The 17264-nt window shown below is 56.1% G+C and overlaps 1 protein-coding gene across 2 annotated transcripts in view; it reads right to left on the reverse strand.

The window, feature by feature from the left end:
* The window catches only part of AP2A2 (adaptor related protein complex 2 subunit alpha 2), a 63625-nt gene extending 54252 nt beyond the window's left edge, over positions 1-9373 (reverse strand). For both annotated transcript variants that reach the window (XM_060019535.1, XM_060019534.1), the window contains exon 1: positions 9177-9373. In XM_060019535.1, coding sequence (XP_059875518.1) covers positions 9177-9243 — 67 coding nt within the window. In that variant the 5' untranslated portion in view covers positions 9244-9373. The remainder of the gene's footprint in view (positions 1-9176) is intronic.
* Positions 9374-17264: the final 7891 nt, after the last annotated feature.

The following is a 17264-nucleotide window of genomic DNA, read 5'->3' on the forward strand; positions in this document are numbered from 1 at the left end:
TCCACAGTAAGAAGTTAATAAATAATGACTAAATGGGGAAAAACAACCATGAATGGTATGTAATTTAGAATAATCACATTTTTTAAAGTAAATATTAGAAGAGATGGATAAAAATGAAAATAACTGACTCCGAGGTTAGGAATGGGGGAATGAGGTGAGGGTCAAGTGTTTTATAATTAACTTCTTAAACTACATTCTTGATTTTCATTTTTTTAAACATTTAATTGAGGACAAGAAAATAGCAAAAATGAATATCATTCGGAAGACCTGCCCAAGCACCTACTATAACCCTAGCCCTCTCCCTGCCATTACAAGATGAACGACCCCCAAACCCACTAGCCCTGATCTCGGCTCCTCAGAAGATCTGGCCCCGCCAGGGCCACCGCGCCAACCGTCACCCTCCCCACGCTCCACTGCAGGGACCCCACAGCCCGTCCTTTCAGCTCACTACATCAGGTAAGCAAACTCTGAACCCCACTGCCCCGCCCCCAGGACTTACGACCCACTCTCTCTCTGTCCCTCTCCCCGTCCTCACGCCCTCTTACCAGCCTCAATCCCATCACATAAACCAAGCCCCGACACTTCTCCTCCATCTAAGCACTTGCTGGCCAAACCCCTCCCTGCTGAGTCCAATTCATGGTCAACTGGCAGGTGAGCCTGGAGAGCTGAGCGTGCCTGGTGACACACCCCCCAGCTCTGCTGGGCTGGCCTCACATGTGAAGCCCAGGGAGGTCCTGTCAGCTCTTCCCAGGGGCCCCCTCACAGCTTCTCCTCCAACACCTCCTCCCTCCCCCATCACTGGTGGCTGGGGCGCCTGTTCCCTCACCAGCACCACCTCCCCCTGCACCTCTGCCCCTCCACTTTCCCCCTGGCCCTTGTCATTCCCATCAGCCAACAAACACGGTCTACCTCCCACCTCCTAGCAGGTCCTCACCTTTCTTGCCTGGTTCAGAGCCTCCTAACCGGTCTCCCCTGCTCTTCTCAACACAGCAGTCAGGAGTTCTCCCCAGAGGTAAGTCCCGCCTCTGCTCACCCTGCACTGGCTCGGCCTGTCACACAGGGTGAAAGACAGAGTTCTCCTAACCGGCTCCGAGATCCCCACCATGCACCTCTCCCCGTCTCCCGGCTCTGAAGTCCAGCCCCTGTGGCCTCCCCACCTGCCCACCAGCACTCCAGGGACACCTGACCCCCAGCTTCCCTATCTGAATTGCAACCCCCTTTTATTTTTCCCTTTATTTTCCCCTTAATATAGTATGTGATGCACTGTACATTATACTTATTTATAACGTCTACCTCACTAGAACGTAAGCCACATGCGAGCACTCTTACCGGTTTTTTTGCTCACTGTGTAAAACAGGAACCCAGTAATTTGCTGAGCAAATGAATTAATCTTAAAAAAGCGTTCCTGACCCCACTGTGATAGGAAGAATGCCCCCCCAAAGACACCCACACCCCAATACTAGGATCCCGTGAGCTACCTTCCAGGGCAAAAGGAACTCTGCAGATGTCACTAAGGCTGGGGAATGACCCGGGTCATGCAAGCAGCCCAGTCTACTCGCAAGAGCCCTCCGAGCGGAGGCTCTCCCTGCCTGGAGGGAGAGGTCAGGGAGATCCAAATCTGGAGAGGGACTCCCCTGAGGGGTCCGGGGAGGGGCCGCGAGAGAAGGCGTGTGGGACCGAGCGGAAGCAGCGTCACCCAGTCTCCAGAAGGGACCCTGGTTTCAGCCTGGGAGACAGGCAGAGCACCCTGCTGCCAGGCCGTGCCCACTTCTGATGCGCAGAACGCGAGTCGTTACAGCGGTGCTGCTGAACGCTGCTAAAAGCATGCTCCAGTGTCAGGGCAGCACCAGGGGCCAACCTGCCCTCTACCCTCTGCGTCACCACCTCTGCAGCAAAGCTCCAAGAGAGCTGAGACTCTCATTTCCCAATTCTTCTCTTGTAAACCACCCCGTCGGGCTCAGCCCTGCTCAGTCCTCTCCTGTGACCCACCTGACCAGCCCTCCTCGCTGGCCCAGGCTGCCCAGCTGCTTAGGGCTGGCACGTCGGGAGCTCTGGCCGTCCGCCTGGAGAGCTGGCCCAGCACTGTGGTTCAGAAGAAAGACCTGGAGCCCAGCAGCTTGGGTCTGGGTCCTCGCTCAACCACTCCAGAGACAGGGCCTTGGGCTCCTGGGCCTCGGCTCCCTCCTCCATGAAACAGGAAGGAACTTAGTGCCTGCTATACAGTATCATCATGAAGATCAGATGTGTAAACAAAGGTAAAGTGCTTGTGATATTTCCACCCCCTCGGTCAGCTTCCCAGGTCGGCTTCCCAGTCTCCTGGTATCAAAAGCCACCTATAAACAATGCAGCTGTAGTCTTACCTCTAGCTCAGACCTTGCCTCTGAATTCGTCTTGGCTGTCTAACTCCCCAAAACCTACTGGCCAGAAACAGGGATAGGATTTACCCTCCCACCTTAGGCAACTAAAAACCTGAACAAAATTATATGAAACAATAGATTTCAGACACTGGACAACTGACTATGGAAAACAGCGGTCACTGAGAGTCAGGAAACAAACAAGAGGAGCCTTACGACTGCCCGGCTCACTGCCTAGGGACAGGGGACCCAAATGGAGCCCAGAGGTGTCACTGAAGTGAGGAGACGGGCACAGGAGGCTAGAACGCACATTCTTGTGAGAGCGGACAAAGTAAACGAGAAAAACCCATCTTGTCATTTATTCTGTCTGTCTACTCTCACAAGAATTTAAGTTTCTGAAAGTACAGGGATTTTGTCCATTTGGTTAAGCACTGAATCCCCGGTACCTAGAATAATGCCAGCACACAATGGGTACCCAAAAGATTTCTCAAATGGATGAATGAATTAAACAATTATGTCAAAAAATAGAATCCAGAAAAATAAAGAAATAAATTTTGAAATACACACCTTCAAAACACCCTCCACTCTTGGGGTTGTATCAAAATTATAGCAAAACAACAAGAACATAATATGAAAAACGGTGTTTCCTTGGCTACTTAAAAAGCAGATTTATATTAGATCTACAGCAAGTGCTGCATCAGAGAATGCACATCAGACAGACATCAGCTCCAACAAAAGAGCATCTCCTCCCTCTGTGACCAGCTTTCCCGTAAGACAGTTCAGGAAGCCATAGACGCAAGGGACCTACGGCCCCACCCCATGGACGACAACCTCAGAAAAGCCAAGCCTCGGGAACTGAACGACTCGGCACCAACGGACCCTCAGACAATCACCCTCCCACCTCCCTCTTCCTCCACGTTCTCAGTGCTGGGAAAGCTGCCTGTGCTACTCCAGGCAAGGACGACTCAAACTGTAGTAAAGTAATGAGGCGACGGCAGTTTGAGCCCGGGAATGAACTGAACAGACGCTGCAAGCTAACGGACAGAAGTCCCTGAGACTGTGAGAAATGTGCCCCAGGGAAGGAGGGCTTACGCAGACCACTTGGCCCAAGTCAGCACGCGCTCCGTCCCAGGAGACTCGCTCTCACAGGCACAGTGAGGTTCAAAAGGTTCTGATCTGGTTGTACTGTACAAGACTCCCTCCCCCCCAAAAACAGCTACTGAACTGTATTTTTCAATAGCAATAAATGCAATCCAAAAGTATTCCAAAATACTCATTTTCTGGCTCTAATTTTCCTACTGTGCTTTAAAACACTATTCAACATCAACATAGTGCCCTTTTTCAATGCTGTTCAAACGGCAACAGAAACACATAACTGCCCTCTCAACCCCATCACACAAAGGCAGGCCGGCCACAGAAAAAGCAAAACACAAATCCCCACAGCAGGGCCCGCCCTAAGGAGCTCAAGGTGCTCTAAGTACACTAAATAACTAATCCTCACGTCACCCTTCTGCTGCCGTCAGAAAGGATTTTAAAGGAAAAAACAGACCTTGCAATGCAAAATACAAGCCAAGCAACCCAATTCGGATTCTGGTCTCCACACTTTTAAGCAATCCTGCAGATAGGGGCAGGTGGAAAGAACCGCACACGGGAAACATCCCGAATACAAGGAGAGGGCTGAACGCAAAACCACTGCAAGTCTCACTGGGGTTTTTTTGTTTGTCTGTTTGTTTGTTATGGCCGCGCTGCATGGCTTGCAGGATCTTAGTTCCCCGACCAGGGCTCAAGTCTGGGCCCTCGTCAGTGAAAGCACCGGACTGCCAGGGCATTCCCTCACTGGGTTTAAATGTTGGGCAAACTGAAGACTCCAGGCTGTCTAAGGCCACAATTTGCAAAAGTGGAAAAGAAAAAGGGACAGAATCAGGATCTGACCCAAACCACTGGCCAGAAGTTTCTGCCTTAATGAACACATCCAGCAGTCAGCCAGCCACTCCCTGTTTCCTGAGGTACCAGGAGGCTAAGGGAGCTACACGGGGCCAGAGCCGCGCCAGGGAAGAGGGGGTCAGCCTCCCTGCATAGGGGTTCCTCTCTTTCCTGGGCACAGGGCAGCTGCAGGCGCATCACTGCCCTCCTTAAATCCGTCGCACCCCGACTCACACAAACTGCAAGGGCCAGACCACGGGCCCACCCCACAGCTGAGTGTCTCCCGCCGTCCCCGCTGGCGCCTCCCACAGAAGCCTCGGTGGCCCCGCTTCCCTCGCTCTCATCTAGGTGGTCACGAGCCCTGGCCCTCCTCAGCTGCCGACAGTGCTGCGCAGAGGCTGTGCCCAGTGGGCAGTGACAGCGCCTGGGGCTGGGCTGGGCCTCGCCTCTCCCCTGCTGGCACCCCACAGCGCCATCCCCATACCCTTCTAGGTCCTCTTCCCAAGTCGGTCTCCAAGGCACCGCTTTAAAACAGGGCCGCTTCCTCCTCACAAGGTCTTTATTCAACGCACCTTGGCTGAACCCTTACAACCCTCTCCCCAGCACAGAGGGCGAGAGCTTATCTCCTCACACAGCCTCAGCTCCCACCCCCAAGAGGGAATGGCCACTGGAACCTATCCTGCAATTCTCCTCCTAATAAAATGACACGTTTCAACGTGTCAACCTTCATACCAAAGTCAGGAAGATTCTGAAGAGGGAAAACGCCGAAATCAGTAAATACAGTTTTGTAATCCAACATTTTAGGCGTCACGTGGCCTAGTGGAAATTGCTCATCTCTGTTTTGCAGCGAGTATCATCCCGTTTACCGTGCTGAGCTGTCAGCGAAGTCATTTAACTTACTCCGCGCTGCAGCCGCCAGAGGCTGACAGAAGGCATGGACATTGTAGCCTGCGGCGTCCGCGTCCAACGCCCGTGCTGACCAGAGGGAGGGGCAGGATGGGAGGGGTGCGTGCCTGTCGCAGGAGTCCTGAGCACAGGAGGTGCTCGATGCACACGGACATGCTGGTGGGAACTCACCTCCCACCCTGTCTGTCTGTCTGTCTGCAAGCACCTCAGGAGACCAGGGCCGCGTGCTCCATTTCTCAGAACCCCAGCAGCATTTCCACAACAAGCCCAGATGCCACCCATTATCCAAAACCTGAGGCCCACCTTGTCCCGGAACTCAGAACCGCTCAGCTTTTCGGAGGAAGTACAGCATGTGACCGTGGGCCCCCAGGGCGTCCCGGAGGCCAGCTCACAGGGAAGGGACCACGCAGCAAGTCTGCCACAGACTCACAAAAAGACTTTCCATCCTTGGCGGCTTAGAAGTTTTGAAATCTGAGCTCTGGGAGGCCGGCCTTGTGCCCAAGAACCTGCAAGTGACATTCAAGGAACACAGAGCCCCTCCTGCTCAGAGCTCCCGCCAGAATCCCTCTCTCTGGTCACAGTTATGCAAAACGCCTTTTCCCATGGCACTCCTGAATCTTACCCTCGGGTCTAATAGATTTTTTTAAAGCCCAGAAATGCCTTTTAATCCCACAAAGACAGCCTTTCCAATAATTCCGCAACTACAAAATCCTGACACGTGTCGGTGCCAAAAAAAAGAGTGAAAATCATTTTAAGAGGAAAGAAAAGTAATGCTGAGTATGTGGCATGAGAACACTTATCACCAGGCCATTTCAACGTCTCTTAAGAGAAGCAGTGACCCACCCCCACCCCTCCAGAAGAGCCAGAAGGGAAACACAGGGAAGAATACACAGGTATTTCCTAGAAGCAGCAACCACCAGCCTTGGCAGAAACATCCAACCAGACCAAAGCCTTCCTTCCTTCCCCCAGCCTGGCGGTCCGTCCCTCCCAGAAGCCTCGTCACATACTTCCTAAATCGGTTTCTAAGGAATGTAAATTATGCAGAAGAGTGCAAAAGAAAATATGCAAGAAGAGCAATTTTTTCAAAAAGTCAGCATTTTTTAAATGTACAGACAAGAGTAAAATGAACCTTAATTTTTTTTGGGGGGGGTGCATTGGGTCTTCGTTGCTGTGCGTGGGCTTTCTCTAGTTGCGGTGAGCGGAGGCTACTCTTTGTTGCAATGCGCGGGCTTCTCACTGTGGTGGCTTCTCTTGTTGCGGAGCATGGGCTCTAGGTGTGAGGGCTTCAGTAGTTGTGGCTCGCGGGCTCTAGAGCGCAGGCTCAGTAGTTGTGGCTCATGGGCTTAGTTGCTCCGCGGCGTGTGGGATCTTCCCGGATCAGGGCCTGAACCCGTGTCCCCTGCATTGGCAGGTGGATTCTTAACCACTGTGCCACCAGGGAAGTCCCCAAGTTAATTTTGGGGGCACTGAATTGGTTCTCTACCTGAGCCACAAAGCTCCACGGAACACAAGGACACGGGCACCTCTCAAATCCTGGGGCACGATCACCGCCACCAGCGCAAAGAGGCGCAGCCCTCCAAGCCCGTCCACCGCAGCGGATCCCAAAGTGAGGCACAGCCCGAGGCAGAGCTCGCTGCAAAGGGGGACATTTAAGAGACTACGTTGTGCGGAAAGGGAAAACGGAGCTGCGATTTTAGAGCTGAAACGCTTCAGTGATACTTCAGCTCCAAACCCACCCGTCCGTGTCAGTGGAGGAGACCGAGCTCCGTGGCCAGGGCCCCGGCTGCCCTCTCCCCACAGAACCCGGCCACCTGGCTCACCCTCACAACAGGGAAGCAGAGCCGGCCGGGCAGGGAGCAGCAGGGACCCCTCTCCCCACGACTAAGGGCTCGGCTCGGGGCAGCTCCCACCAGAGCTCGCTGTCCGATCCCACCGCCAGCCAGACCTGCTCCTCCTCCCTGCCGTGGGCACACCCGCCGGCCTCGGCCCGCGATGCCCTTCAGCCAGAGCAGGCCCCAGCTGGGCGCTGTCTCCTCATCCACTGGCTGTCGTCTCACGCCACACTGCCAGCCGGGAGGAGTGATGTGGTGGGCCAGACAGACGTGGCCCCCACCCCGTGGGGCTTCCACTGCGGGGGGGGGGCAGGCCACGGGGCCACGAGCTGCTGACGCTGCTCTGAGGGGAGAGGACAGCGCCGCAGCTGATGAGGGGGTAACAGGACGGCGAGGAAAGCTGGCTCTGAGGAGGGGCCGTATTAAACAGCTGCCCCCCCCACGCCCTCCAAGGGATTAGGCGCATCTTCTTCTTGCAGACGCTCCGTCAAGGAAGACACTGTCTTATTCATGGGTCTACACCAGGGGCTCAGGCTGGGTTGTGCCCTGCAGGGTAACAGCTGGAAACATTTTTGGTTGTCACAACTGCAGCATTTAGGCGGTAGAGACCAGGGGTGCTGCAGAGCACAGGACAGCACCGCACAAGTGATCGGCCCCAAATGCCCCCGTGCGGGGTGGAGAGTCTGTCTACACTCAGTCAACAGCCAAGTCTCCACTATGCGGCAGACCCAGCACAGAACACATCTAGTTTGTAGATGATCACTTGTCCAAGAAAATGGGTTTCAATCTCAATGACCCGCCCAGTGCAATTTTCTTCCATAATGGAAGGACAGACGTGATGGCTAATTTAAGGCGGCTAAGCTTTGGCCCAAGGGGTCTCCTGAAGCAGTAGCACACCCACACTTAGCTTTCCAAGACGCATTACGATTACAAATATTACTGTCTATGAAATCACATTACACAGCAAAGAAAGAGAGAAAGGATACTGCCCGACTTGTAACAGCACAGACCTCAGGGTGTGTTTCCACACCGATTTCTTGCAGAGAAAGGGAAGGAACAGAAAATCTAACCTTCCACAGTCTGGGTCCTCCATCCCAGTCTAAGGAGATGACGGGATCAAGGGAGGGTTCAGGACAACAGCATTTACCAGTAGATCAAGTCACAAGCATTCTTTAAAATACACCGAAACCTCAGGTGTTGAAATCCACAAACGTCTGGTGGATAACAAACAAGAAATAAAACCGGACAGGAAGCTGGTTTTGTGTCTATTTTTTTAATTAGATAAAGGGGACAGCTACCTGAAAAGCAACAGGAGTTTCTGCGCACCAAAGTCAAATGTATCGGTGGACCAACAGTACACCCACCGGCCCCCCGGCCGTTGCACTTTTTGGGGTGGATTTTTCCACTCCGAGGGGACACATGTCGCTAAGAACCCTGTCCCTGATGGAAGACAGCGAGCAGAGCAGCAGTTCCCCTAAGCCATCCCAACCCCCCACCGCCCGGTGTCCAGATTCCCTCGGGAACGAGTCATTTTAATCAGGGCCTAATAAGCCGCCAGAACCCAGGTCAAGGAGCTGCTTCCCCGGCAAGACGCGGGTTTCGCTAGTCCCACTCCCCGGGAAAAGCCACGCTGTTTTGGAAACCGCTGGGTTAAATGCTCCATTGCTAGAAAGACGGGCCGACTGCTCGAGATGACATCATGCTGGGGAGGGGCGCCTTCGCCAGAAGCCCCTCAGCGGTGCCACAGACCCGGCGCGGCTGCGAAACGCCGCCCTCACCCCCGCACCCCTGACCCCGCACCCCTGACCCCGCCCCCACGACAAGTCCTCATCTCGCTCCCCACCCACCCCCCGCCCGCCAGGTCCGCGCCCCGGACCCCAGCCCCCAACCCCCGGACCCCCGCCCGCCAGGTCCGCGCCCCCGACCCCAGCCCCCAACCGCAGGACCCCCGCCAGCCAGGTCTGCGCCCCGGACCCCAGCCCCCAACCCCCGGACTCCCGCCCACCAGGTCCGCGCCCCGGACCCCAGCCCTCAACCCCCGGACCCCCGCCCGCCAGGGCCGCGCCCCGGACCCTAGCCCCCGAAGGCCCCCGCCGGCCAGCCCTTCAACCCGGCCTGCGCCCCCAACCCACGCAGGCCGGGTCCGCTCCCCGCCACTCACAGTTGCGGATGTCCGAGATGAAGACCGCCAGGCCCCGCATCCCGTCCCCCTTCGACACGGCCGGCATCTTCGGGCCCGGGGAGCGGCCTGGGCAGGCGGGCCCGGAGCAGGAGCGAGCCGCGGGCCGCGGGAGCGGGAGCGGGAGCGAGAGCGGGGAGGAGCCGCCTCAGCCGAGCCGCCCCAGGCTGCAGCGCCGCTTTCGGGGCCGCCGCCGCGCGCGCGCGCACGCACGCACGCTCGCAGCCCCACGCACGCGCACGCTCGCTCGCGCGGCCACAGATGGCGGCCGCGGCGCGGGGGCGAGCACGTCGGTGGCGGGCCCGTAAAGGCAGGCGCGGGGCGGCCCAGAAGACCGACGCCGCGGGCGGGGCTGCGCTGGGAGTTGCGGGTTCTCTTGCCCGGGGCCACCGACCCCCCGACCCCGCCCACCAGGCTCCACCGAGCCGGATCCCCAGTACCCTGACTCCCACCAGAGACCTCAGCGCCCGACCCCTGACCGGGACGCACCGCCGCCCTGACCCCACCGCCCCGACCCTCCCCCCAGACCTCTCACCGCCCTGCCCAGCCGAGGTCCTGGGGTAGCTGCCGGCCTTGGGGGACCAGTCTCCATCAGAGCTCTGGGGGCCTGCGGCACATCACCTGGGCTGTGCAGAGCCAGCGCCTTTCTTTACAGAGGGCGAGCCGAGAAAACTCTCCACCGCCATCCCTTGACAGCACCAGGTGACCAGGGCCCCGTCTTGAATCCGATTCCTCACTGACCAACCACACCCTTTGCCACTGTTGGCACCACGAACCTCTGCAGCCTGGGGAGGTGGAGGTGAGGACGGCCACTGCGGCCCACCTGCGGCACACTGCAGGGCCCTAGGCAGGCACAGAATCCAGGGAGTTTGGCGAGCAAGGGGCCCTGCTGAGCTCTCCTTCATGAAGCAGAATGGCTTTGAAGAGGATCCTTCCTCATCTGGGATCACCCAGGCCCTGTACCTGGAACCAGCCCAGACCCACCCTGGCTCACTTCCTCAGTTCCCGCTGAGAGGCCAGGCCCGGGTGGACCCTGGCCAGGAGGACGAAGCCCCCAGGCTCCTTTGGGACCCCTGGGGGGAGCCAGAAGCCATGGAGACCCGAATCCTTATAAGGCGGAAATTTCACCACCTTCCAAGACCCTCCGAAGGGCTGGCCAGCAGAGGGCTTCCTGAGGGAGAGACCCCTAGGGCCTGCTTCCCCAGGCCGGGAGATTATCTACCACAGCCAGGCCAGGGGACTCAGAGGAGGAGACTGTGACCCACCCCTGGCAGCCACTCACAGGGCGGGGCAATGCAGAGAGGCTGCAGGGGCTCATGCAGGGCATGGACAGAGGGCAAGCTCAGCCCAGGGTGCAGGGGCTTCTGGGAGGAGGGGCTTGGAGATGGGCAGGCATCCCACCCCCTCTCACTGCTGACCCTGGACTTCCCAAGCCTCCTGGGATTGCTTCCCACCAGCGTGTGTGTATGTTGTGGGGTGGTCCCAGAGCCTGATGAGACACACAGCTGGCTGTGCGAAAGCCCCCAGCCTCCTGCCTCCTGCCCCGCCTTCACCGCCCTGCAGATCACTTAGTCATCAGGCTTCGGGCCTGAGTCGATGCGGCCCTCCCTGACCACGGTCACTCAGCGAGGGGCAGGTCACTTTCGGCAGCATGCAGTGCTTCGTTTCTTGGGTTGTGTGAACTGGACATGTGTCCCATTGTAGCCATTGCTGGTTCCCAGGCTCTCCTTCCGTGTCTAGCGGGAGGGGAGGGCCCCAACACTTGCATCGTAAAGGAGAAGAAATGAAAGCCAGGGAGCCCAGAGCCTGGAGCCATGGTGTCCAGGGGGCTCCTGTGGCGTTAGCTGGCTGTGTCTCCACTTGTACCTGGGCCTGGCAGTTTTATGAGTGACCCAGTTTCCTTCCCATATCTCTGGAGTGCGTTGCAGACAATAACCTTCCAGAAAATTGGGGTTAGCAGCCTGGTCCAGGCGTGGCTAGAGGCCCTGAGCAGCCATGCGTGTTCAGGGACAGGATGTGGCGTCCTGGGGCCCCAGTGGCTACCTGTGTTGACCAGGAATGATATGCCAACGATATGAACTCTGTGGTGGGTGGGGACTTCGAAGGAAGCCCAACCACCTAGCGGACAGGGATGGGCTCAAGCCCCTGACCGCTCACCTTAGGGAGGTGGGAACCTGCCTATGACAGCGGGGCTCCTCTCTCGCAGCCATAAAACTGAGCCCAGAGCCACACACGGCAGATTCGGATTGTTACAAAAGAGACACAGATGGCACAGTGGTTAAGAATCCACCTGCCAGTGCAGGGCACATGGGTTCGAGCCCTGGTCCGGGAAGATCCCACATGCCGTGGAGCAACTAAGCTCATGAGCCATAACTACTGAGCCCGTGTGCTGCAACTACTGAAGCCCATGCACCTAGAGCCCGTGCTCTGCAACAAGAGAAGCCACCACAATGAGAAGCCTGCGCACCGCAACGAAGACCCAACACAACCAAAAATAAATAAATAAATAAATTTATTTATTTAAAAAAAAAGAGAAACACAGAAGGTGAATCTATGGCCTCCCCGGCTGTGCTCAGTAAAAGCTGGCACACTGGTGGGGCCCAGAGAAGGGGGGTAGGGGGAATATGGCAGACCAGGGGACCCCAACCCCTACTTTCCAGGAGCCCCCATCACCCTTCACAGCCCCTTTCCCCTCTCTGGGCAAAGTTGTCCCCATACCTGAAGACCATGTCATGACATCCCTTGAAGGGGTTACTTTGTGAGAGGAAAGGCAGCTCCCCGCAAAGCTCCCTGGCCTGGCTCCATCCCTTACGACCTGGGAGAGTCAAGTCCCAACACAAAGTCAAACCCAGGGGCTTCCCTGGTGGCACCATGGTTAAGAATCCGCCTGCCAATGCAGGGGACATGGGTTCAAGCCCTGGTCTGGGAAGATCCCACATGCCGCAGAGCAACTAAGCCCGTGCACCACAACTACTGAGCCTACGTGCCACAACTACTGAAGCCTGCATGCCTAAAGCCCGTGCTCCGCAACAAAAGAAGCCACCGCAATGAGAAGCCCACACACTGCAACAAAGAGTCAAAGAGTAACCCCTGCGCACAGCAACGAAGACCCAATGCAGCCAAAAATACATACATACGTACATAAATAAATAAATACATAAATAAATAAATTTATTAAAATAAAAAAAAGTCAGACCCGGATTGGAAAGGCTTAGCTGCCAGGAGAACTGTGGGAAGTTGAGTTTCTGTTGACCGAACTCTGCAGAATGTGTGTAGGATGGATTCTGAGAGAGTGGACCAGTCCCACAGGGCACCCAGCGATCTGGGTCAGCTGAGTCTGCCTGGGCAGCCGACTGCCTGGAAGCTGGACTCAGTGGCCCTGTGTTAAAACAAGGTTGAGATGCCAGAAATTCCTGCATATGATGTAGAGAAAGGAATTCAGAGATGTATTATCTCCCAGTTCTGGAGGCTGGAAGTTGTTGATCAAGGTGTCCTCAGGGCTGGTTCCTTCTGAGGCTGTAACTGAGGATCTGACCCAGACCTCTGTCCTCGGCTTGTAGACGGCCCTCTTTGCCCTGTGTCTCTTCACACCATCTTCCCTCGATGCATGTCTCTCTCTGTGTCCAAATTTCCCCTTTTAACAAAGACACCAGTCCTGTTGGACCCGGGGCCCATCTTACCCAGCAGGAACTCATCTGAATTAATTACATCTGCAACAACCCCAAATAAGGTCCCATTCTGAGGAGTTCAACATGTGAACTTTCAGGGGACACAATTCAACCCAAAACACACGTTTGGTGACATGATTTTGAATCCTCGCCCCTCCTTTTCCATCCTACCTACTTGGAGCACGGTTCTGGTGGCTGGAGCTCCATTTTGGACCACACCCTGCACTGCGCTAGCTCGCAAGCTGCCCGTGTTTGTGCCACAGTGGCTGGGGGCTCTGCTACACCGGCCGAACCTAGATACTAATTGACACCTATTGCCATGCCCGAGGGTTCTGTGCCATTGGGGTTCCTGGTGCTCTAGGGGCCTGGGACATGTCGGGATGCCCCCCACCATCCTGTCCTGTGGCTTGTCATCAAGACCACTTCACGTCCATTCCCCTTGGGCTTGAAGGGGCCTTCCAAGCACTGTCAATCATCAGCCTCAGGAGCAACGCAGCTGATGACGCCAACCCGGGAGGGGTGGAGCACCCCCCCACCATGCTGCCAGTTCAGGCATCCTGCTCACCCCCAGAGCAGGGAACCATGACCTCCGGTCTCCCTAAGGTACCTGTTGAAAAATACACCCCTTGACCTTAAAGGCCGGGTCAGCCATGCTGGCAGCCAGCCAGCCAGACTGAATGGGCCTCATATTATAGGGTGTTTTGTGGCATCTCAGGCCAACATTCACCCACTGCAGCTCCTTCCTCTAAGGGCCCAGCCAGGGTGGGCTGATGGAATATAACCCAATTTTAAGATTAGCCTGAGAAAAACAACTTTAGGAAAGAAAACATACCTAAAAATATCAGTTCAGGCCTTTGAGCACCACTAGAGTAGTTTCCTGCGGCTGCTATAAGAGATAACCACGAAGCTGATGGTTTAGGAACAGCAGAAATGGATTCTCTCCCGGTTCTAGAGGCCGGAAGTCCAAGATCAAGATGTGTGCAGGGTTGGTGCCCCTGGAGGCTCTGAGGGGGACTCCATTTCCCGCCTCGTCTAGCTTCTGGGGGCTGCGGGACCACTCAGCCCGTGGCCTTCTCCCCTGCGCCTGTATGTTGGACCTTCCTCTCTCTCCTCTTATAAGGATCCCAGTCATTGGACTGAGGTCTCACCCTAAATCCAAGATGAACTCCTCCCGAGATCCTAAGTCACATCCGCAGAGACTCTATTTCCAAAAAAGGTCACCATCACAGGTGCTGCGGCAGGGACGTGGACAGCCTCCCAGGGTCCACCACTCCACGTGCCCCATGACAGCCACCAAGAAATGCTGCCCATTTGGCTTCGTTGACACACATACCACCCCTCCCCTTCATTATGGGGTATTTTCACGTGGGTTGTGGGATGACAAGAAGCATTAAAACCCATGACTGACACCACAGAGCACGCAACCCTGTGCACGGCCACTTGCCCATCGCAGAAGCCTACCTCGGGGCTTAGCACCTGCCCGGCCACTGACTGGACACCTACATGCCAGACAGCACAAGATGCCCAAGTCACAGCAGTCACCCCGGTCCTGGCCAGATGGGCTGGTGGGGGTGGGACAGAGCAGATCTGCTGTACTGGCTCTGGAGCCATATCTGGAAGCTTCCGCCGCACATGACACGCCCTGCTCCCTCTCCCTTCTTGCTCTGGACTTTGCTTATCCCAGCACCAAGGGAGGGTGTCTCCATCCATGAGCTGGAGAAGGGCTCGGCAGCAGGAAATCCTTGCATGCGTCCCTCTTCCTGGCCCTCCGGCCTCAAAGCTGAATGTTTCTTGGCCCAGGAGTGATAGGACAGTGATAGTGGCTTGGGCCCTGCCCTTGGCGTGACCCCCGGCCAAGCCTTCCCCATTAAAATAGGACAAGTCACGGGTGGCCCCTGCCAGGAAAACAACTTACCTTGTGCTGACTTGGCAAATGAAGAGAGGCTCAGGGTTGCCCACGGGGCCAGGGACCCCATCCTCGCCCTACCCGGGAGCACTGGCCACCCCAGGGAAGACACAGGCCTGACCCCAGAAGCCCCACGGCCACCGGGCACCTCCAGCAACAAAGTATGAGTGCTCTTGGGGTGTCGTCCAGGTACTGGGCTCCCCATAGTAAGACAGAGATGCCATCCAGGCCCTCCTGGAGAGGCAGCCTCAGACTGGGGATCCTCGGCTGGCCGGGTGGCCCCGAAGTGGGGTGCTCTGGCCCTGCAGGTGTCCCCAGAACATGGGGGAGGGGCCCAGTGGCAGCAGGAGAGCTTGCCTCTGAAGGCCCCTCCACGGGGCCTGTATCTGCCCTTGCGTGTCCTCTGGTGCCCACTGCGACAGGCGGGGGGCAAGGAGGAGGATGGAGCAAGCGTGGGCCAGACCTGGGCTCGCAGCACAGAGCGTGGACCTGGCAGGGCAGGCAGCTCCTCAGGCTGCCAGGGCCTGAGGAAGGGCCAGGGATGGGGGCTGAGGGTTAGGGTTTCGGGCCTGAGCAAGGCGTTTATACTCAGATTTACATTAAATTTAAATAATCAGGATTCGACTTATTAAAGTTATAATTTCAAAACCTAATTTTTTAACCTGCTAAGATCCGTTTTACAAGCCCTTATGCCCTTCACGAGCCTAGCAGGTTTTATGGTTGTTTTTAAGGGGCCTCTGCATAATATGCTGTGCCATCGACAATCTCAAGCATTTTCAGCATTTCAAACTGAACTTATAACTTAAGTGTCTTTCACTTCCATTTATGTACTCTAGCTTGTCTGAACGGACAACAAAATCTCGGGTGCTTCAAGAACTCATACACTCGATAGATTAAATATTTAAAATGGTGAACCCCAAGTTGTCTCAAATGTTCCAGGAACACGCACTACCAAATGCGTCCAAGTTTCACTTCATCTGTAAATGCTAACACCTCGGTTCAGATTCTCTGCAACCTTCCTGTGCCTCATTCTAAATCTTCCTGTGGCTGGACCCATTTAAAGAAGTCAGCTTTCAACCTAGGTGCTGGGGCCCCTTGGCACCAGCTCTGCCAGCTGGGAGACTGACAGCTTTGTGCTCACAACTCCAAAGACCGCCAAACCCTGCCCAGTGGGGGCTCTGAAGAGGGGGTCTGGCGCCAGGTTCGGTGTCCCTCCTTCCCGCCTGCTCTCGGGGTCTGCCGTGCAGAACCAGAGTGACCCCTGAGTGGATTTTGCAATTCTTTTTTTATTTTTTAAAATTTTTATTTATTTATTTATTTTTGACTGCCCTGAGTCTTCGTAGCTGCACTTGGGCTTTCTCCAGTTGCGGCGAGTGAAGGCTACTGTTCGTTGAGGTGCACGGGCTTCTCATTGCGATGGCTTCTCTTGTTGCGGAACACAGGCTCTGGGCGCGCGGGCTTCAGTAGTTGTGGCGCATAGGCTTAGTTGCTCTGTGGCATGTGGGATCTTCCCGACCAGGGCTCGAACCCGTGTCCCCTGCATTGGCAGGTGGATTCTTGACCACTGGACCACCAGGGAAGTCCAACTTTGCAGTCCTTTAGCTCCAAATATCTCTGCTCTCAAGGGATCCTAAGGCGACTAAATATCTTCCTCACTCAGAGAACTTTGCCCTTGCTGGGATCTCCTTGGCATTCCTAGGGCTGCATCCAGCATTGCCTCCTGGGGCTCTCTCCAGAGCTCTGCCTGACCTGGGGTCACTACCCACAGGTCAGGCCTCAGGGCTGAGCTGGGTGCCAGGAACACAGAGATGCCCAGTGACACTTGACGGTTGGTACGTGACATGCCTCATCACACCCACCAGCCCCCAGCCCCTGGGAAGACCGTGGGGGTCGTCTGGTAGAAATAGGAGGAAGAGAAAGAAGGAAACCTGAGTAGGAAGAAAGAGAACGAAGTTCAGTTCAGGGAGTAACCTCTTGAGCAGCAGAAATGGGGAAACAGCCGTGCAGCAAGTCCCAGGGCTGGCCGAGCAGGGACGGGCTATGCGGTTTTCTGCAGGAAACTGCTGGGAACAGCTAGGGATGGGTGGAGGATCCGTCAGCATGTATCAGGTGTAAAATGCCTTGTGATTAAAACCGCTGGCCACTGTGCCCTCAATCTGTCCCAGAGGCGCACTGACTCCCCTTGCTGGGGCTGAAAGGTTGGGGGACGGGGGCGGTTACTGTTAGCCTCTGGAGGGTTCCAGCTTTGTGGGATTTGCATGTGAGAAGTGCCACAGTTCCTGGAGGCGAGGACAGAGAGAGCACTGACTCTAGAATATGTGGGATTTACGATGTTCAGGGGCCATCCAGAGGGCCTGGAGCACGTGTCCCTGCTCCAGACAGCGTTGTGGGCACCACCGGCCCCTGGATGGTGACCAAAACCAAAGAGTGAGAAGAGCTCACCCAGGGCGACATGGGGGCTGACGGAGGAGGGCTAGGCTGGCGGGCGGCCACCAG

The sequence above is a fragment of the Delphinus delphis genome, chromosome 8 (genome assembly GCF_949987515.2).
Source record: "Delphinus delphis chromosome 8, mDelDel1.2, whole genome shotgun sequence".
NCBI classification, from domain to species: Eukaryota; Metazoa; Chordata; class Mammalia; order Artiodactyla; family Delphinidae; genus Delphinus; species Delphinus delphis.